Source organism: Hipposideros armiger, unplaced genomic scaffold, assembly GCF_001890085.2.
Source record: "Hipposideros armiger isolate ML-2016 unplaced genomic scaffold, ASM189008v1 scaffold_38, whole genome shotgun sequence".
Taxonomy (NCBI): domain Eukaryota; kingdom Metazoa; phylum Chordata; class Mammalia; order Chiroptera; family Hipposideridae; genus Hipposideros; species Hipposideros armiger.
This window is the reverse complement of record NW_017731388.1, coordinates 3496734-3517495: the sequence shown is the minus strand read 5'-3', so window position 1 is coordinate 3517495 and position 20762 is coordinate 3496734. Positions and strand designations below refer to the sequence as shown.

General features: G+C 57.2%; 1 protein-coding gene across 13 annotated transcripts in view; it reads right to left on the bottom strand.

Annotated features, from left to right (window-relative positions):
- SPEG (striated muscle enriched protein kinase) overlaps window positions 1-20762 on the bottom strand; it is a 56581-nt gene that overhangs the window by 28405 nt on the left and 7414 nt on the right. For 5 of the 13 annotated variants that reach the window (XM_019638264.1, XM_019638271.1, XM_019638272.1 and 2 more), the window contains exons 2-9: window positions 17992-18081; window positions 17573-17909; window positions 13526-14823; window positions 11593-11736; window positions 11078-11260; window positions 1441-1616; window positions 1105-1193; window positions 31-206 (exon numbers count right to left, since the gene is read on the bottom strand). In XM_019638264.1, the coding sequence (XP_019493809.1) occupies window positions 31-206; window positions 1105-1193; window positions 1441-1616; window positions 11078-11260; window positions 11593-11736; window positions 13526-14823; window positions 17573-17909; window positions 17992-18081 (2493 nt within the window). The other 8 variants (XM_019638262.1, XM_019638265.1, XM_019638261.1 and 5 more) reach the window with 8 other exon arrangements.

Sequence of the window (20762 nt, the reverse complement as noted above, 5' to 3'; positions counted from 1 at the left end):
GGGGGTTCATGGAGAATGTGAGGTACTCACCTCGGACCTCCAGGCGGGCCTCACACTGCCGAGCGCCATACTCATTCACCGCTTTGCAAGTATAGAAGCCAGCATCACCCCGCTCAGCGGCCAGGATCCGCAACCGACACAGCCCACCCTCTGCCTCCTCCGCAAAGCGCCGCTGGTCTGGGCGCACGGGCTGGCGGTTCCTCAGCCTGTCAGAGGGGCAGGAACTCAGTCCCCAGGCCCAGGGTCCTCACCTGCACATGCAGGGAAGTGGGGGTACAGAGCCAAGCAGGCATCTTCTACCCCCATATCTGTGTCCCCTCCCCAGACCTGTCTCACTGGACCATGGGCACCCCATGGTCAAGGTTAGGTTTTCACACCTGACTCTGCCATCTCACCTCTGCCAGGAGCTTCCAGACCACGTCTGCCCACCTGGATCTCTCCTTTCTAGGAACCTAACTGAACTTGGAGTAGTGCTGTGCTATTCAGCTCTTAATAGCTCTTAAATTTCCTCATGTCTTATTTTTATTTATTTATAATGAACAGATAGCTTTCCCACTTCCCAAAAGGGATATAAAATAACTTACAATGTTAGGAAATCACATTGGGGATGAGACAATCAATTAAAAATGAAAAATAGAACCCAAACCAATAAAAACCTAAGTGAACTAATCAAAGCTCCAGGCACCCGGGACATAGCACCACAGATGAGGCCCACATTTAACTCTGGGCTCTGGAAGCTCAGAAACAAATGGTTCCATCTGGGCCTAGCACAGGGCTGGGCACAGAGCAGGCCTCAAAAATCACCCTGCTGTCAACAGACAGGGGTGGGAGTGGGCAGCCTTCTCCAGGGTGAGATGGCTTCAGGTCGAGACCAACTGTTACCCACACCCCTCCTCTGAGGGGGGAGCCCTGAAGGAGCCCTGAACCCCAAGCGGGAGCAGGGGCAAGTTGAGGGGAGTGGCACCACTGCACCTGGGATGTGGCCCCCTGCCGATCATGGAGAAGTCCGCAGAGGGCCCACTCCCTCTCACCCAGAGCCAGGCCTCACAGAGCCAAGCCTGGAGCGGAGAGCGCTGGCAGGGGGGGCCAGTGGCTGCTACTCACCAGGAGACCACCGGCTTGGGCTCCCCCTGCACACGGATGCTCATGGTGACATCTTGGCCTTCTCTTACTGACTGGTCCATAAGTGAGACCTGAAGGGGGACCCCAACGAGTTAGGAGAGACAGTCAGGGCCCGGCTTTGACTCCTGGAGGCTGAAGAATCTGGGACAGAGGCCGCCTCCACCCCAGTCTGACTGAGGCTGGCTCTGGGTAAGAAGGGTTAATGGGGCCAAGCTCCAAGCTGTGCTGGAACCTGGTGTGGTCCCAAGAGCAAGGGGCTACATGAAGGAATGGGGGTGCCCAGGGGGCAGGGGCTGGGGCTAGCCTCTAGGGTCTGACCTTAAAGGTGGGGGGCGCCTTGGAGCCAGTGTCAGAGGAGCGGCGATTCTGGCTGGGACTGGGCTTCATGGTGGGGATTTGGGGCCAGGTCTCCCCGGGCTCCGGGAACTCCTCTGGGGGGCTCAGGTACTCTTCATCAGAGGTGATGGGGCTGCTGAAAGGGGATGTGGACCCACCTGGAGGAGAGACAGAAGAGAGACAGTGGCACAGAGTGAGGTGCCAGAGGAGGAAGGCGGGCAGAGAGAAGGCGAGAACTAGGATCATCCCAGGGGTCAAGGACCTGATAAGGTCAGAAGCTCGCAGAGCCCAGGAGCTGAGACAGCTCCTGCAGGCTGGCCCTGCCCTGGCTTCCCTTCCTGGGGCTCCAGTTCGCTTGCTGTGTGACCTTGTCAGGCGTTTCCTGTCCCTGAGCCCCTGAATCCTGCTCTGCCACAGAGTCTCCCAACACGGACCCTGCTGATCCCCCATGTGGGGAAACCACTGGGAACAGCCTGGGACCAAGGATTCCGGCAGCAGAGGCGCCGCTCCTGGGCCTTGTGGCAGACTTGGAATTCTACTGGGGTGGGGAACCCACCCACATTCCTGGCACAGAATGACATGCTCCTAATGCAGGTGGTTCACTGTCTCTGGACCCCAGAGTGGCACAGCCAGCACACCCATTTCTTGGGTGAGCTGGACTTGGTGCAGAGGAACACACACCTCAGACAAGCCCCATCCCGACCTCAGTGCCAGGGCCAATGAGGTGGCAATGTCCAGCCTGCCCTTCCCCCTCTCCCTTCTCAGCTTCCTGCCCCAGATACCCCAGGGGCACCTGCTGGCCCCAGCCCTTGAGCACGGACCCTAAAAGCTCTCAGGCGATGGGAAGGCAGAGTTTGAATCATCCACAGAGAATGGTGGCTCAGCCTGGGGAAGAGAAGGGGACACCAGTATGGCTTTGGGGGAGGGGTGTCCCCAGGGCCCTGACACCCTCCCCTGCAACTGGCCAGGGGCCCAGCCTCACTGAGCTGGCTCCTAGCCGACTGCCAAATACAGACATGAATCCACCACAGCCCCCTAGCCCCTCCTCCCAGTTCCCCACCCCAAACTCCTGTGGCCTGGCCCCCCCCCCGCAGGGCCGCACCCCAACTCACCTCGAGACTCTGCACACGGACCCCAGCCTGTGCCTGTCCTGAGGCTCTGCCCTGGCACCAGGCCCTCCTGCTACCTGCCCACCACCCACCCCGCCAGGCTCCCCGGGGAGCAGGAGCCCAGCCCGCTCAGCCCCAATCACTGGCTGACCCTGCTGAGGCTCCGCATGGGGACCTGGGGGAGGGGAAGGAGGAGGTGGGGGCCGGCCTGGTGGGGACAGGCTGGGTGGCAGGCAGGCAGCTGGCTGGGAAGGTGGTGCCGGCTGAGACCACAAGCAGCCCGGGCCTGGAGTGGAGGGGGCGGAGTGGGGAGGGGCAGAGCGCCGGCTCGGCTGTATTTAGCCTCCCTGCTCATTCCCAAGCAGCAGGCTCTGCCTTTCCTCTCCTTACAGCTTCTGGACCCTGACAAGCACAAAGCCCCTCAGTGGTGTCTCCAGGCGAAGTGCTGGGGCCTTGGTCTCCAGGAGAAGAGCGGGTAGCCTGCTCGGAAGCATCTAAGACACTCACCCTGACCCATTTGTTGCCATGTGTCCACCAGAGGAGGTATTGACGGCAAACGGCCCCCGCGATGCCCCCTGCTCTGACCAAACCACCAAGATCCCCAAAGAACCTCAAATACTACAGAGCCGGGCCACACCCCATTTCCTCTGCTGCTGAGAATCAGAGAACTGTCAGGAACTTTGGCCTCCTTCCCAGAGAAGCCCCCCTCAGCCTGAGGGGGTTCAGAATCCCACCACTGCCTCTCCATCCTGCCATGGCAGGTTTGACCCGGCAGCCACCCCAGGGCACTGGGCCTTCGCCCAACACCCTTCCTACGGGCGCTACCAGCTGGCAACTGTCTCTCACCCCGTCAGCCCCACCAAGGCCAACAATCAGGATTCAGGGGCTGCCTCCCCCAGTACCCCTCACAACTAGCACCCATCTGTATTTGGGTTGGGGAAGGGGCTCGGAGACCGAGCAGGAGAGTAGGGGAGCTGTTGGGAGGTTACATGTCCTTCTCCCTCCTGCTATCACCCCTGCCCAGGGCCACATTCCCAAGCTATGACCTATGTTTCCCAGCATTGCCAGTGAAGAAGGGGGGGAGGACCGGCAGAGGAGGGGGCCCACCATTCAGGCTGGCTGTTGTGAGGTGGGGGTGGGGAAAGAAGTCAGAATGGCCCTGGGTAAGCGTCTGCTCGGGGCTTGGCCGCTAGCTGATGCTGAGATCACAAGCATGGCCCCTGGAGGCGGGCGCCCTCTCCCCTCTGTGGAACCTGGTGAACTCCAGGGTCACCTCCAGGTTGGACAGCGCTAAGGCCATTCACAGCCCAGGGAGGGAGAGCAGAGATTAAAGCAGATGGGCAAAGTTCGCAGGGAGCTCAGAGACTCCTGGTGGTGGCCGGGGCAACAGCACCCTGAGGGCATTCAGTGACCAAGGGAACCAAGGTTCTGAAGCCCCTGAGAGGGGCCTGCAAGAGCAGCCTAGGCACAAGGCTCAGGGTACAGGGGAAACAGAAGGCCATGCCCTCACCCCTATGTACCCCAAAACTGTGTGAATAAGGAGGCTGATCAGGGATCTCTGTCTCTGGGTCCCAGAGCCTCTGGGGTTCCACTAGGCTCCGGTACCACCCCGCTTTTCATTGGCCTCACCAGCAAAACCATCTTTGTAACCACCCCTACATCCCAGCTCTGCTCTACCCACAAGCCCAGTTCTCACTGTTGGAAACACAATCAAACCAGCAAGGGAGTGAGGAACAGGTGCCCTCCAAACCTAAGATGCACATATGTCCACCATGTAGGTGCTGCCCCTACACACCCCCACCACCCCAAAACATGCTGACAGTGTGCACGTGTCTCGCCTTTTAACATTGCTCCCAGGTCAGACTCACTTGATGAAAATACTGGCATTGGGGGTTCCATAAGTGGGGGAGTCCTTCCTCCCCAGACCAGTGCATCCAGCTCAAAACATGTCTCAACATCCCCTGATGTGTTCTCATCATAGATACAGTCACAGCCACCTTAAATGAAAAGTGTCACACAAGGCCCTGTACATCAGGGGTTCCCAGAATGATGCTTGAACTACCCACATCCGAACTACCTGAGAGCCTGTTTAGACTATAAATTCCTGGGCCTTACTCTAACCTGAAAAATTAGATTTCCTGAAACAGAAGTCAGGAAACTGCATTTTAAGCAAGCACCCAGGCGATTCTCATGCACATAAAAGTTTCGGGACCCCCATGATCCTCATGGGAGGAAGATAACCCAAAGAGGTCGTATCATCAAGTCCCATCTCACTCAGCCACCAAACTTCAGGGCAGGGCTCTGAACCTTGGAGGTCTGATTCCACAGCCCACATGCTTCCCAGTGTAACACCTCGCCTCCCACCTGGCACCAGGCACCTACGTCTACAGTAGCAGTGGTTCTCAAAGTTCACCGTGCCCCAGCATCACCCAGAGGGCTCCTCAAACCACAGGTTGCTGGGCTCCAACCCAAGTTTCTGACTCAGTGGGTCTGGGCAGGGGCCGGTAATGTGCACCTCTAACACATTCCCAAGGTGATGCCAAGGCTCCTGGTCTGGGGACCGCACTTTGAGGACCGTGACTCTATGTAATCTCCTCTGTCTCCCAACCTCTGCTCTTAGGCAGATGCTCATCACCCTTTGCAGATGTATGTCTTGCCCAGCTTCTGCCTGCTACCCAGGTTGTTCCAGGGGTTTGGAAAGTCACAAGGATCTCTACCCCCAACCTCGCACACAGTGCCTGCAGTCCACAAAGCCTCCAGCTGTCCAGGAGGGCCTCCAGGTGTGGCTGCAAAGGCTGAGTGGCCTTTGCAAAGCATGGTCATAACCTCAGGAGCCTTCTGGCTGATAGGAGTGACAAGTCAGATACACACGTGGCTATAACAGCAAACAGGAATAAGAGGCCAGTGGAGCATGTGAGGGCCACAGGAGAGAGCGGGACAGTACTTTTGGCTCAGGGAAAAAGGGGGACTGAGGGAAGGAATGGTATTAGAATTAAGAGTTTGGTTTAAACAGGGAAACAGCATTCCTGGAAGAGGAAACCACATGAGCAAATGTTCAGAAAGTATGTGCAGAGAACTGCAGTTCAACTCTCTGGTTAGGGAACTAGGTAAAGAAGAAAGAAATGGCATCTGACAAGGTTAGAGCAGGTCCCTCCCACTGCCTCAGCGGCCTCCAGCCACCCTCGGACTATCTTCGGGTCTAGATGGCGGAGGCCAGCTTCAGGAGTGTGGCCTTCACTCTGAAGGCAGCGGGAGCTCCTCGAGGTGTCTGGAGAAGGGAGTAACGTGCTGGAGGGTAACAGGCTTGTATGTGGCCAGGCCACTCAGAGTCCATTCTCCACATGTACTGTCTCAGTAGGTTCCTCCAGAGGCGATTTCTTTAAATGTCTGCTGTGAAAATCCCACCAGGGAAGTGAGGGAAAAGGGGGACACAGGTGGGCCTGTAGGTGGGAATTTCCATGGGTGTGGTCATTAGTATCTCCCCTTGGAAAAGGAGAAGAATTGTGCCAAGAATGTTTTGGTTTAAAAATGGACAAGGAAGCAAAAAGAATTTCATGCGGTCAGCATGGCCTAGCCATGGAAGTAGTTAAGTTCTTACGTATGATTATTTAGGGTTACTCCACGTTAGATGAAGCGTTGGCGCCCACAGTAAATTAGGTCCCCATTCTTCTGATTGGCTGTGCATGATGACCCCCATTCTGAGGTAGCAGCCCTGGGAGGACACCTGCTAGGGACAGACCTGCTTCTGGGAGATAGAAGTGAGGAGGCTGGACTGAGTCTGGCCAAGAGGCCATACTGTTTTAGATGCTGTCCAAACCCCACCGAGGATGGACAATGGGGCCTCTGGCATTCCAAGATCCCCTCCATAGGCAGCTACTACCTTCACAAGGGAGAACTTGCTGAGACCAAGGCCAGGAGACAAGGGGGGCAGACAGTGGTACTATTAATATAATTTCCTTCCTTTCCTTTTACATTCGTGACCCCCTTCCCCCCACACTCAAAACTACCTCTTTTCTGTTGTGATAGTGTGGGACCAGGAGCGTTGCTAAGTCACATCCTCTGGCCCAAATGTCCTTATCTAAATCTTTAGCCTCACACAACTTACCGAGGAAGAAACCCTGGGGTTACAATGATCCTGCTGTACAGAAAAAAAAACATGGTGGCCAGCTAAGGTAAAGTGAAGAGGCCAAGGTCTCAGCTGGAAAATGCTTGAACCTTGGGCTCCAATATGTGAGACCTGTGCTTGAGGGGCAGGCTGCAGGCAGCAGGATGGAGGCCGAGGTGCATGGAGCCTCTTGTGTTCCGCTTCCTCCTAACCAGGAGCCCTTGGTGGGTGAGCCACGTGTGTGTGCACACCGGGCGTAAAGAGAAACAAAGCAGGACCACAGCCTCAGTGGAGGGGGAGTCAAGAGAGGAAGGCGAGAAAACTCCCAGTCTGACTCACCCACAGAGGGCAGCGGCAGTCTGCCCTCCCCACCCTGTGAGCTCATGAGCACAATTCTACCTGAACCCTGAGCCGCTTCAGAGTAGAGACAAAGGGACAGCACGGTGCAGTGGAGAGGAGTGTTGACCTGGGAGAGCCAGGGACAAGGCTTCAAATCACAAGCCAGCCTCACAGTGACCCCTGCTCCTAGAGCTAAGCACCCCGAAAGGGTAACCACTAGCCACTGAGACTATTTAAACATAAAACAAAATCAAGTGAAAAATTCAGCTCTTCAGTCACACCAGCCACATTTCAAGTGCTCAATAGCCACGTGACTAGTGGCTACCATATCAGACCGTGACATATGGACTATTTCTATCATCCTAGAAAGTTCTATTGATCAGCACTACTCTAGCGCAATTTGCTAAAGCTTTCCAAGTCTCAGCTTCCTCCTCTGTAACATGGGCATAATAATAGAACCTACTCCACAGCGTGGATTAAATGTGAGAGCCCAATCAACACAGGGCCTGGTACATACGAAGCGCTCAGGAAATGCTAACTAGGCATGTTATTTTCATCTGCCATCCACACTAAGTTTACTTGCTTTGCAGGTGAGTATCTCCATCACCCTAAATCATCTGTTGCTTGTAACATTCCTAGGCAGATTACAGATGCTCAGTGAAGGCGCTAGCCTTGTGCTATCTCTTTGTCACTTGACTCTCCACGTTATCATCTTCCCATTTGTAAATTGGGAATATCACCACCTGCATGTCCCTCCAAAGGATACACAGCTGACCCTAAACAACGCAGGTTTGAACTTGAGGGTCCACTCATACACAGATTTGTTTTCACCAATTGATCCGTGCAGTTCACAACCCCATGTTGTTCCAGGGTCAACTGGCAGTTGGGAGTCTGCCTACACAGAGGACCAATTAAGTTATTATATGCCAGGGCAGTAGGCGCCCCTAACTTTGTTCAAGGGTCAACTGTATATGGTGTGATGTAGCTCAAGTAAGAGAAAAGATGTGAAACGGTTTGGAAAAAAGTAGAGGCACTCGCCAAACACATGAAACTGTTTAGAGAGCTGTCGCACTTGGCATCCAGTTGGTACTCAATAAATGCCTATGTGATGGAAGCAGGCAGCTGCAAAAATGCTTAGCTCTGTTAAGCACACGTCTCACACACCACCCCCCTCCCCGCCCCAATACACACACACCCTTTGGGAACTTGACTGTGGTCTCAGCAGTTATTCAGTGGGGTGGGGCCAGGTGGGAGGGACCCAGGGCTGGCTGGGGCTGCCAGAGCAAGTGAGGACAGACCCTGCCCCCCAAATCACAGCACCTCAGTAACTACATTCTCCAGTTACCGATTCCCTGTTGCAGTGGTTCCCAACCAGGAATTGAGAGCTGCAGGCTCTCAAATGCAAGGCCTGTTGGAGTGGACACCCTAAGAGGGCACTGGGCAGCCAATCCTGGTTACCAAAAGTGGGGGGTGAGGAGCAAGAAAAGGAGGTGCTTCCACAAGGCCTCTTCCCACAAGACACTATACACTCCCTCCCTCAACCTACTCCTACCCCACCCACAGCCACACTGCCAGACACCCTTCCCTAGCCCCACCCCCTCACTCCTTATAAACTCCAGGCCTGGGACCCTGGCCCTTGCCACATGTCTGTGCCACCCACGGGTTCCACCCACTCCTGCTGCTCTCCGGGACCCCTGGCCCCTGTCCAGCTGCTCTGGACCAAACAGTGCCTTGTAGGGTAAGAAAGTCTGCTTCCTCCACGAACACTGAATCTGGACCCACGTGCCTGCCCCTCAAGCCTGGGGCCTGGAGCCAGCCTGACTTCCGGGGGCTGTTCTCTGGCTGTGAATCCTGGTGTAACTGACTGATGCAATGCAGTCTTTATGGCTCCCCATGGTGGAGGAGGCACAGAGACGCTGTGACAGGCTGAGGACCCAGGGACTGGGAAACATGGAGGGGCTGGGGGCTGTGGGCATGGCAAGGGCGGGGAGGGGACCCCAAGGCACAGTCTACAGAAAGGGCAGAAAAGGAAAAGGCAGCTTCCCAAAGCCTCAAAGCCTCATGGAAACCTGAACTCCTGTGCACAACAGCACCCCTTAATAACACTAGCAACTAACATTTGTCTGAAGCTTTACAGTTCATAAAGCTTGTTCACACATTTGCTTTCTTTCATGAGAATAATATAATTATCTCTGGTTTACAAATGAGAAAACTATAAAGCAGGGAGGAGTTTCAGCCGGCAAAGACAGAAATCCCAGTTAAGTGCTGACAGCCGCCTTGCCCCAAGCCGCCTTCCCAACCTTAAAAGGCTCCCAAATGGCCCTGAGCCAGCATTGGGGCATCTCCGCACCCCACCCCCAGGCTTCTCCAAATCTCAGTCCAAGCCAGGTATTGACCAGAGTCCTGGGGCCAGGCCTGGGCCCCCTAAGGGGAGCTGGGAGTTGAGTCAGCAGCCAGATCCCATAGGTGATGGAAGGACAGAAGCACACAGTGGAGGGAAGGGTATGTTCAGTGAGGTGAGAGGGGTGAGGAGAAGGAGAGAGCTTAAAACCTGGGCTCCTGGGGCTGGACGAGTGGCGCGATGGTTAAGAGCTGGCTTGGGACACCCAGAGGGCCCCGGTTCGGATCCCACATATGAGGGCCAGTGACACTGCCCTCTACAGCTAAGAGGCTGAACAACAGCTCAACCTGGAGCTGGGCTGCCCTGAGTCGCCTGCGACCAGCCCCTGTGGCAGTGGGTTGCCATGGGCTACCGTGTGTAGCCAGCAGCCAGCGTGAGCGGCTGTCCAAAGGACAGCCACTTGTCTGTTCCCCTTCCCCCAATTCCCCAGCGCTGTTCCCATCCCCCCAATTCCCCAATAAAAATCTTAAAAAAACAAAAAAAAAACAAAAAAACCTGGGCTCCTGGGAAGGGTCTGTAAGCTGAGGAAGATGAAGACCTGCCCTTCCACAATGCCAGACAGATGCAATGAAAAGGACCTCATGCAGAACTGGCACTAAGGTCAGATACCACCAAGAATTCCCTAATCATGAAGGTGCTGAAACCCTGGGACCACAGCAAGACGGCCTCTGAAATCCTGTCTCCTGCAGGGCTGAGTGAAAGAAAGGAACAGAACGGTGTATGCTGTTCCCCCTCCTGGCATGCCCAGCCCCTCCTGCTGATGGTCTAAATCCCAGCCACTTTCAGGACCCGGACGTCTCTCAATCCAGCATCCCACAACACTGGCCAACTGCCTGGCTGTTCTAGGTACATGGTTCGTCTGCTCTGCACTGTCCTCCAACGTAGGTCTTCTCATTGAGATTGGTCACCCAGTGATAATATCCTTGAGGGTTGAGTCTGCCTCTTTTCTGTCTGAAATGCCCCTTTCCCAGCCTCATCTCCTCCCCAGGGCCAGCACACTGTCAGGCCAAGCAGCCTTAGTGAGTTGATTTGGCCACGTACATGAACACCAGTCCAGCCTTACCCTGAACCTGAAAGAAACTGGGCTTCAACCCAAAGGAAATAGTCCGACACCAAGTGAGGACTTTCATAAAAATAGAAAACGAGGCAGCTTCAGCCACTGCCATCTCCCAAGAGGTACTCTCAGCTGTATCCTCTTTAGGGCTTTGGGTTCAACAGAAGGAGCAAGGGACTCACTTAAAAGCATCTCTCTTTCCTGGGGTGGGGAGGTGCTGTTCCAGAGAGGAAATGACCTCAGAATGTTCCTGATGGCTTTTAAGCCCTTTGAGCTGGGAGATTCTTTTTCTCAGAGACTCAAGGATAATTTGCTTTCCCCACAGGACCCTGTTCAGGGAAATGCCATGAAAGGCTGGCATTTAGAGGATGTCCAAAGACAAACTGCAGTGACTTTATGAATTGACCAGCCTGGTGTGTGCCTTGGGAATGTGGCCTGTGACCTGAGGCCAAGGCCATTTTAAATGCTTCCACCAGAGCCGCCAACACAAGAGAACAGACTGTGCACACTGGTTGAGAGCCAAGCTCTAGGCTGGGTATGGTAAGGGGGCCTAGGCCCAGGGAAGAGTCACTGTTCACCCCACCCAGCCCCAGGGCCCACCGGCTCCCTACCAGGTCTCACGGCCAGCGTGGCAGCACAGCTGGCCTGGCCCAGCTCGTTGGTGGCCGTAGCCGTATAGTTCCCGGCGTCCGCCACTCGGGCTTCCCGGAGCAGCAGGGTGTGCCGCTCGCCCTCAGCCCGGATGAGGAGGTGACCATCACTGTACAGCACAGACCCGTCCTTCTGCCAGGACACTGTGGGGAAGCATCAGTGTGACTGAACTGCCATGGCCCACAGGGGCCCACTGGGACAAAACTCCCCCTACCCCACACAAAATCCAAATCACTCCTCTCCCCAGCCTAGGGAATTCAGAGGACTCCCCTCACTCACAGAAACCCAGGCCTGCTCTCCCCTCTCAGGGGATTCTGGGAAAGCTCTAACACACACACACACACACACACACACACACACACACACACACACAGAATCAGGCCAGCTCCATGGAGCAGATGATCTCCCCCTCTTCCCCCACCCCTCCCTCTAAGGATTTGGACAACTCCCCCTCCCAGTCTCAACCTGAGCTCACCTTGGGGTGGGGGATTGGCAGTGATGATACACTTGAGTAGCACATCTGCCCCTGGGGCCACCACCGCATTCTGCAGGGGGATCTCAAACACAGGGGCCTCCAGGGGCTCTTCTCCAGCAGACACATAGGAGTCATCTGAAGACTCTGCCGAAGACACGGATAACAGGTTAAACGAACATGGTCCCTGTGGGGATGACTCAGGGGGAGAGGGTGTGATGGCAGCACCGAATCCTAGAAAACCAAACCTAGAGAGAGGGGCTTCTAGAAGGTGGGGGTTGGGGAGCAAAGGGTCCCCCTCCTGAATGTCCTGAGACAAGGAAGAAAGGAAGACAGAGGCGGGGCGGGGGGCTGGGGGGGCATTCTCAATCAAGACAGGGCAGCCAAGACTCTAGATTAGTATGGCTACTCCTCAACTGCAACCTCAATTAGAGTGTTGGTTCTGGAGGAAGGCAGGGGCTCGAGCTGTGTCTTTACCCAAATCAGTCATCAAGGACAGTACATCAGGCCCTGAAGGGAACAAGATTTTACAAGCTTACATACAGAGACAGCAAGCTAATAGCAACCTGAGACTTAAGCAATAACAGTGGTGTCACAGGGCAACCCATAATGTGCTGTCAAATTAGTTATGCTGCTGGATTAAAAAAATGGAGTGGCTGGTGGGTCCTGTAGCCATCTGAGAGACCTCATAAAGATCAACTTTGATTCGGTCTATTCACCAAACAATAACACTGCACTGACTACACACAAAGCTCTGTCTGGCACTAGGAATACAACAGAAAATAAGATGCGGTCCCTCCTTACAGGATGCATGTACACGCAGAGACCTCTGTGGGTTATTATCGAGCTCTGATGTTCTATCAGCTAGATAAAGCAGTGCCAAAAAAGCAGTGAGAGTCCCAATTATGCTGTCTTCTAGCTACATAACCTTGGGCAAATTAGATAACCTCTCTGCACCTCAGTTTTGTTATCTGTAAGATGGAGCTGATAAGTAACACCCAACATCTTGCAGAGCTGGCATACAGATTAAATTAACACCTAAGTACCCAGTTAACACAATGCCTATGGCATGAAATAATGGTAGTATGATGAACAGGAGTCTAATCATCTCTAAAGATTTTGAGGCGGCAATACTTACATGAAAAATAAAGTAATTCTGCTGAAAAAAATACAGGGTGGTAAGTGCAATGAAAGAGACACTGACAGGGTCTCCTAGAAGCAGCTGGGGGGGCATCTGGTCTGGGGAAGCAGCAGGACGTGGGAGCAAGTGAAGGGTGGCTTCCTCTGCCTCGCTCCAGTAGTGGGCCCCAAGTGGATGTTCAGGATGAGCAGAGTTTTGGGGAAGAGGCATTTTGGCTATTGGCCATCACCACAGGAAGATGGGGAGACAACAGAGGGGCTGGCATGTGACCACAGTCACTTCAGGGATGCAGAGACTCAAGGATGGGAGCGAGGAACCTAGAAGGGGTGGCTGGGTCAGACCTTTGTGGCCAGGGATGGGTCAGGTGATGGTGCCAGGATGGGGAAGGCAGAGCTGAGAGTTGGCTGGTCCAAAGCTTGCCTGTAACAGGGACCTGACAAATTATTTATTAAGACAGGCTTCCATTTCTTCCCCCACAGAGGGGTGGGGTGTGCAGGAGCTCTTTAGAGTTCCACCAGTGTCGTCCATCACAGTTAAGTCCTTGACCCAACGGACTAGAAGGCCACAGGACCCAGGAGGCCTATGGCAGGCATCTGGGCTTGGGGTCTTTGCTCACACCTCAGCTCCACCCAGTCTCCATCAAAACACACTGTACCTCACCAGCAGGCAGGTTTTAGCTTGGGTCCATGCCTTCCCTGGGAAACCATATCCTCGTAACTGCCTATTAGCCTCCCTCTCCCCAAATGCCCTCCCACCCATGTCCCAGAAACTCCTCAACGCCCCAGGAGGCCTTACCGAGCTCAGGCGAGGTGGGCCGGGCCCTGCGACCTCTCCCTTGGCTGCGGGCCCCTCGGCGGTCCCAGGGCCCCCAGGGACCATCCTCCTCAGGCCCTCTGCGCAGCCTCTTCTCGGCCTCAGGCCCCGCCCTGTTCTTCTCCAAAGTCTGGGGCACAGCAGCGCCCTCCTGGCCCGGCGTGGCCCAGGGTAGGAAGCGCACGGCCTGAGCTGGGGGCTCCCGCTTCCGACCCGGGGGCGCTTTCGTCCTGCCTTCGGGAGTTTCGGCTGGGGCGGGGGGCGGCACTGGGCTCCGGCTCTCCTGGATGGCTCTGCCCCGGGTCAGCGGGAATTGGTCCCGACGCCTAACCTCCTGCTGCGGGCCTTCCCCCAGCTCTGTCCTGCCTGCCGGCCCGCGGCTCCGAGGCCTCCCCGGCTCGTCCCCAGGCCTCCCCACGATGCTCGGAGGGGTCGGCTGGGCGGTGGCGGGGCTCACGGCCCGCGAGGTCTTGGGGGTGGAGGGCTGGGAGAAGAGCGGGGGCTCGCCGGGCTCTCGAGGAGACGGGGCGCGCTGCAGCGTGGCGCGCAGTGACTCGTGTGAGCGCACCAGCTCCTCCCGTGATGTGGAGCGGCGGATGCGGCCCAGCTCCCGGGCAAAGCGCAGCTCGAGGTCGGAGGCCGGGCTGCGCTGCCGTGTGCGCTCGTCTAGCGAAGCCGCCTTCTGCTGGAACAGACGGCGCCGCTCGGACACGCTGCCCGCCCGCAGCTCCTCCTGCGAGGCCCCGGGCGAGCCCCATGGCGCGTCGCCCTGGGACTTGGGCTGCTCCAGCGAGCGCGCCTTGCGCAGGGGAACCCAGGGCCGCAGGGGCGCCGGCGGCGAGTCGCTGCGCTCCAGGCTGCGCCGTCGCTCCTCAAAGAACTGCAGCTTGTCCAAGATTCGGGAGCCGGCGCGCACCAGCCGCGGCGAGCGGCCCAGCGCTGACAGGCGGCCCGAGGCCTCGCTCAGTGGCGTCTGGGGCCGGGACTCGGCGGTGCCCGCCAGAGACGGCCCCGACGACTTGGCCTTCTTCCCCCGCTTCTCTTCGGCGGTGGCGTCTTCGGGCAGCACCAGCTCCTGAGTACGCCGGTGGGGCGACGTAGGGGTGGCCGGGGGCTGAGCGCTGGGCCCCGGCGGGGGCCGCTTACCCACCCGAGGGGACGGTGGAGGCAGCAGCGCGGATTTGGAGGGAGGCGGTAGGGTCGGGCGACGAGTGGCTTCGCTGGCCGGTTGAGGCTGAAGGTCGGGCTCCTCCCGGTGCAATCCGCTCTGAGGGACGCTGCTGCGGAACGGAGACGAAGAGGGGTAGAAGATTCAGGGGGGCTCCCCTGCTAGACCTTCAGCTCGAGACAGGAATTGGGCGGTGGGGCATGCTGGGAAGGCCTGGAGGTGACATGGGCCAGACCTCTGCCCCCTCCCCGCAAAGAGGAGGGCACAGCCAGGGCAGGTGCTGGGGAGAGGCGGTGGCCCTGGCACCAGAAGACTGGGCTAGTGGCTCAGTCCAGGTACAGACTCAGCGCCACGGGCTCTGGCCAACCCCCTCCCCCCAGCTACGGAAGCTGGGAAACAGCAGAAACAGAACTTAAGCGGTGGGAGAGAAAACAATGAGGCTTAGGACCCAAAGGATGAAGTGGCGAAGGAAGGCGGAAGGGTTGAATGGGGAGGGGCCCTCTCAGGAATGTAGCCTCCCACTCATTCCTGCCCCCAGCTGGCCCCCACAGCCCTGCCCATCCTCAACAGGACATACCCTCTTCACAGCCACCAGCCTTCAGAGCCTTCTTTCTGGGAGCAGTGCCCCATCCCTGGGGTTACCTAGCACCAACCCAGACCTGAGTCCCTCACCAGTGCTGATCGGACACAGCAGGCGGTAGCCGGGGTCACTGGGGTGGGAGATCAGGACATCCACTGTTCCAGTTCCCCTTGATCAGTCTGCCCCCAGTATAAGCCTTTGGCTTTGTCCTGTCCTTGGGAAAGTTACCTGAGTCTTTGGAAGTCCCCTGAGAAGCACAGAAGCTCCCCAAAGGGGTATGCTCAGAAATAACTCAGCTCAGAAATAACTACTGCGTGGGCCTGAATGGGGAGTGTGGGAGAAGAGGAGGTGGGAAGTGCTGGTCAGCCCAGAGTACCCCTCTCACCTACAGAGCTTTGAGGCCCAAGAGCTGGGCCTCAGTTTACCCCATCTTGACCCTTCTGGGGCCTATCACACGTAAAGATGAGAAAGAAAAGGGGTCTGAGGTGTCAGCATCACCTAAGAGAGAGCTTAATAAAAATTTACGGAATGGCTCACTGAGTACTTACTGTGTCAGGCATGTACTAAATGCTTTAAACGCACTGAGCATTTAGTCCTAACAACAATGCTTTGAGATAGGAACTGTTACTAGGTCCATTTACAGGTGAAGAAACAGGCTTCAAGAGGTCAAGTGCTGTACCAAGATGGGACAGCTAGGAAATGGTTGGTGCTAGGATTGAAACCCAGGGAGTCTGGCTCCTGAGCCCTTGTTCCCTCCAAAAGGTCTGGGATTCTGGGGGCACAGAAGGGAGGAGAAATAGGGTACTGGCCACAACCAGAAATTCTAGGGGTGCCTGAGTATAAGGATGTTTTAGACGACATGGTTCAGCCACCCCCGCTGCATACCCCACCTCTGATGTTGGGGGCAGGGGGCAGAAGACAGCAACCCATAGTACCCTGAGAGAGTGGAACCTCAGCCAGCCACCTGCAGGGCAGCAGAGTCTACTCTGGGGGAGGGACAGCAGAGTCCCTGAGGAATGGACTCTGGGAACTGGGTGAGGCATGGAGAGAAATCAGAGACAGCAGAGGAGGCCTCTTGCAGGCAGTTTTGAGCTCTAGGCCAGCCTCTGTACCACAGACATCACTAAGGAAATGGGTTCCTCCGAAGTTGCCATAGCAACCCCAGGCTCCCGCTGGGGCCTGGCAAAGACAGGGAAGGAAAAGGCAAGTCTAGGGCATAGGAGCACCTGGTTAATGCCAACCAGATAAAGCAAGGGAGCCTCTCATGCCCCTGTCCAGACTTCTACCCTGCCCACCACTAAGCCACTCCAACCACCCTCAAATCAGCCTCCCTGCACCAGGCCCCTTCCTTCCCCTCCATGATGGCACCTCCCCCACATACCCACACCCATCACAAGTCAGGGCCCCTCTCAGCTCCCCAAATGCCCCCCAATACCTCTATCATCAGCCATTCTTCTACCACAGCACTCCCTCCTGTATCTGCCAGTCCCCAGAGCTCCAAAAATGGCTCCAATGCCTCACTCCAACATCTCTTCTCACCGCCCCCCCTACCAGGACAACCTTCAACCCCACGCTCAGGCATTTCCCACAAGATCATCTCAGGCCCCAGCCTCCATCACTCCAAGCCCTCGGCCTCCACCCCAGCTCCCTGTCTCCATCCCTCCATGCCCCAGCCCCCTGCATCCCCCACGCCCCACATTCTCCTGCTTTCCCAGGCCCCTGGCCCCATCTGCCCCCTGACCACCTCACTCTCGTCTCTCCTGGTTGCGCTCTTGCTCCCTTGCTCGCGCCTGCTCTCCCGGGAGCTGCCGTGGTTCCGTTCCTCCCAGAAAAAGGCCCACATGGGAACAGGAATGTGCAGAGAGATGAAAAGGCAGCAGCTGCTGAGACAGCAGGCACGGAGGGGGCCCCTGAAGGGGGGGGGATCCTGGGGACAACTGGAGCCTGAATGATTGAGGCAGGAGAGGGCCCCTGGGAAAGTGGAGACCTTGGAGGAAACAAGGGAAGAGCAGAGGGGTCCACAAGACCATGGAGACGGCATGGTGAGCCAGGACAGTGGGAGTGGGAGGATGTGGGTGGTGATGGCACAGGAGGCGGATGGAGCAGTGTGGGAAGATAGAGTAGCTGGGGCCAGAAGTGGAAGCAATGGGGGGCGGAGAAGTGCACAGAGGGGTGGATGGTGCCCTGGAGATGGGGGTGGAGGCTAATGGAGCGGTGAAGGGCAGTGCAGGACAACATGGTGAAGTGGGACCGTGCAGGCCCATGTGAGGCCATTACTTACACGTGGATCGAAAGCGCCCGTCCTCTGTACAGACTGAATGCGCTGCCATACAGGTCACTGGCCACCGAAAGGCTATCCTCTGACCCCCAGCTTGCGCCCACCAGATTAGCTCGAGACGCCCGTACCAGCGGCTCCACCCCCAGGTGCCGCGGCCAGGCCCCGGCTGCCTGTGCTTGCCTTGGGCTGCCCGGGAGGCGGCGGGTGCCACCCCTGCTGCCCGCTTCCTGCTCCAGGACCGTCTGCCCGCTGCCCCACCAGCTCACTTGCTCCTCTGAGGTGCCTGTCACGGAGGTTGGGGGTGTGTCCAGGGAGGTACCCACCAGGGTGTCGGAGCCCCCTAGAAAAAGGAGCACAGTGAAGCCCAGGTGTCCCTTGTGGGAGGCCTGCCGCCTGCTCTCTGAGCATTTTAGAGAGCTCACCCGTGGGGGTGCTGAAGGTCCCATCGTCACGAAGCTCCAGGTGTTGAGTCCCCTGCACATCGCTGATGTCATCCTCGCCAGTCTCTGAGTCTGGAGAAATAGGGGCCTGTGTGGGCAGGGGCCTCCTCCCTCTGACTCCAACTCTTCCCCATGTCGCCTCCTGCCTCCCCCACTGCAGTCTCCATCTTACCACTGTAGGGCTTCTGACACCTATCTTCTCCCCTCATTGGCTCCCCACATCCCCCTGTCCAATCTGGGTTGCTCAGGGTAACTCCTCCCCTACCACTCTCTCGCTCATCTCTGGGCCCCTGGCTACTCACCCTTCCCTCCTTGGTAGTGCCCTCAACTGCCTACCATCCTCCTCCCAGACACTTAATGGATTCCTAGGGCCTTAGCCCGAGTCATTCCTCCCCTGTCAGTGGTAGCTTCAGTTTCTGTGCAGCCCCCAAAATAACAAGGTCCTAGGTTCCAAAGCTCTAAATTCTGGGTTCCAGTACCCCAGGAACAAAGGGGAGTCACCTCAGAGTCGTACAGTCAGGGCACTCGACCAACTGCAGGGCCAGCCTGTCCTCCACCCCAAACCAGCCGGAACACATCAGGGTGCAGCTGAGGCAGGGTGAGGAGAGGCCGGGTTGGGCAGGGAAGACGGGGGAGTGGAGGGCTCGGGCAGGAGCCAGTTTCCTACCGTAACTTTGCTTTCTGCAGGAGCGGAAAACTTCGCTTCCATAGGAGCAGCAGGAGAGAGACATGGACAGACTGTTATCAGAGCATTTGTGGGGTAGGGCATGGTGGGCAGGCAGCACAAAGGGGATAGGGTACCCAGTGCCCAGAGATGCCCTGTAGGGACAGGGTGGGGGAGGGAGACACCTAAGATGGGCAAAGCATCTCTCATTCTTGACTACTTGCAGGCTTGCAGTGTATCCAGAGCTGGGGAGCCCACATGCTCTGGCTGGTTACTCCAACTACCCCAGTTATTCTGTACTCTTGGCATGTTTACTGGTGTACTCACTGGTCACACACACACACACACACACACACACACACACACACAACCTGCTTGTGCTCAGCCCAGCCACAGACCCAGGCCCCCACAGAGGTCTGGCCCATCCACTATTATGATATTTGCATTGTGCTTTGACCCCTCCTTGCAAACCAACCCCCATCTATTCTGCAGCATAATGTGACGGGCACCCTCCTCCTCATGCCTCTTTTCTACTGCTGAATGGTCCCCCAAAATGCCCAGTGGTTAGGCTAGGAGCAAAGTTTCTTGGGCATATTTTTAATTTTCCCAGATTCTATCAGGTTCTGTGCCTCAGTTTCTCTATGAAGGTCATGACAAGCAGGAGCCATGTACTGGTGGCCAAAGCATGGCAGTGAGCTCATCCCCACTTGGCCCCATGGATGGAGAACAGTCCACAGTGGGGTGTATAGTGAGCCCCCCACTTCCCTTTGCTAGGTCCTCTCTCAGCTGCAGGACACACAGGGACCTTCTTGATGGGTGGGTGAGTATGGGTGTGTGTGTGTGTGGGGGGGTCCCACATCTCATGGGCTGTCTTCAGGGCCTGGATGCCTCATGAAGGGACATGGACGAAAAGGAGGAGGGGGCATGGGCTAGAGCGAGAAGCCGATGGTCCACGCACCATGGGTGAAGCGGCCAAAGGCCCGGCGGGAGTGGCCGGTTTTCTGAAAAAGAAAAGCCAGAATGAGTTGTTGAGGGGAAGGCTCACACATGATGTCCCTATACATCCTGTCCAAACATCTATATCAAACAGAAACTCATTCCAGGGAGTGGGGGATGGCAGGCGGGGAGCGGACAGAGATCTAGAGTGACCAGCCTCCCTGTGGGGAATGTCTCCACTCTTCCTTGCCTGTCCGCCTTCCCGGCTAGAGCTCAGCTTGGCTCTGGGGAGGAGCAGAGGAGGAAGGAACTAGAGGACAGCAAGGCTGCGGGTCAAACGCCGGGACAGAGACTCACAGGACTGGGGACCTGAGTGACACCCCCAGAGACAGAGGCCAGAAGACAAGATAGGGGGCTGACTGACGTGACGGCAGAGATGGGGGGCGGGGGTTGCTTGGATAACTGGGAGATGGAGGGATGGGGACACAAGATTCCTGCCGAGAGGAAGACAGATACCTGAAATAGGTGTCAAGCGGGAGGGGAGGGTGATGGGGGCAGAAGGCAAGGTCCCCAAAGGGCCAGAGCCTCAAGAATGCAGAAAGGAGGCCCGGGTATGCTGAGGACAGAGCAGGGCTTGGGGAATTTATGGAGCTCAGCGAGGATCCCTGTGCCTGGCTTTCAGGAGCTCCGGAAGATGGAAGGCTCCAGAGTGGGGAGGTGAGGAAAGCCAGGCGGGGGCCGGGGCCCGGGTTGGCCAGAGGCGAGAGGAAATGAAGCCAAGTGGCCAAGAAGCCAGTGGATACTCCACACCCAAGCCTGCGCAAGGACCTCCCCGGGTGGTCGCGGGAACTGCGGACGATGGGGAGGGTCTGCCCTTCCGCGCAGGGAGGGGTGGGGGGAACTGCGCGCTCAGATCGCAGATGAGGAGCCCTCCGCAGCGCGCCCCGCTAGCGGCCACGGCCACTGGGGTGGGGCGGGCGCGGCTCCAGAGCCCCCTCCCCCGGGTCCAGCCGTGGTGACCCGCCCTCCCTCCAGGGCGCCCAGCCCTTCCTGCCCCCTCCCAGCGCCACCCGCCCCCGGAGCCCTCACCTGGAAACGCTTCTTCACCCACAGCTTCTTCATGGCGGGGGAGGGGGCCGGGCGAGCGTCCGGG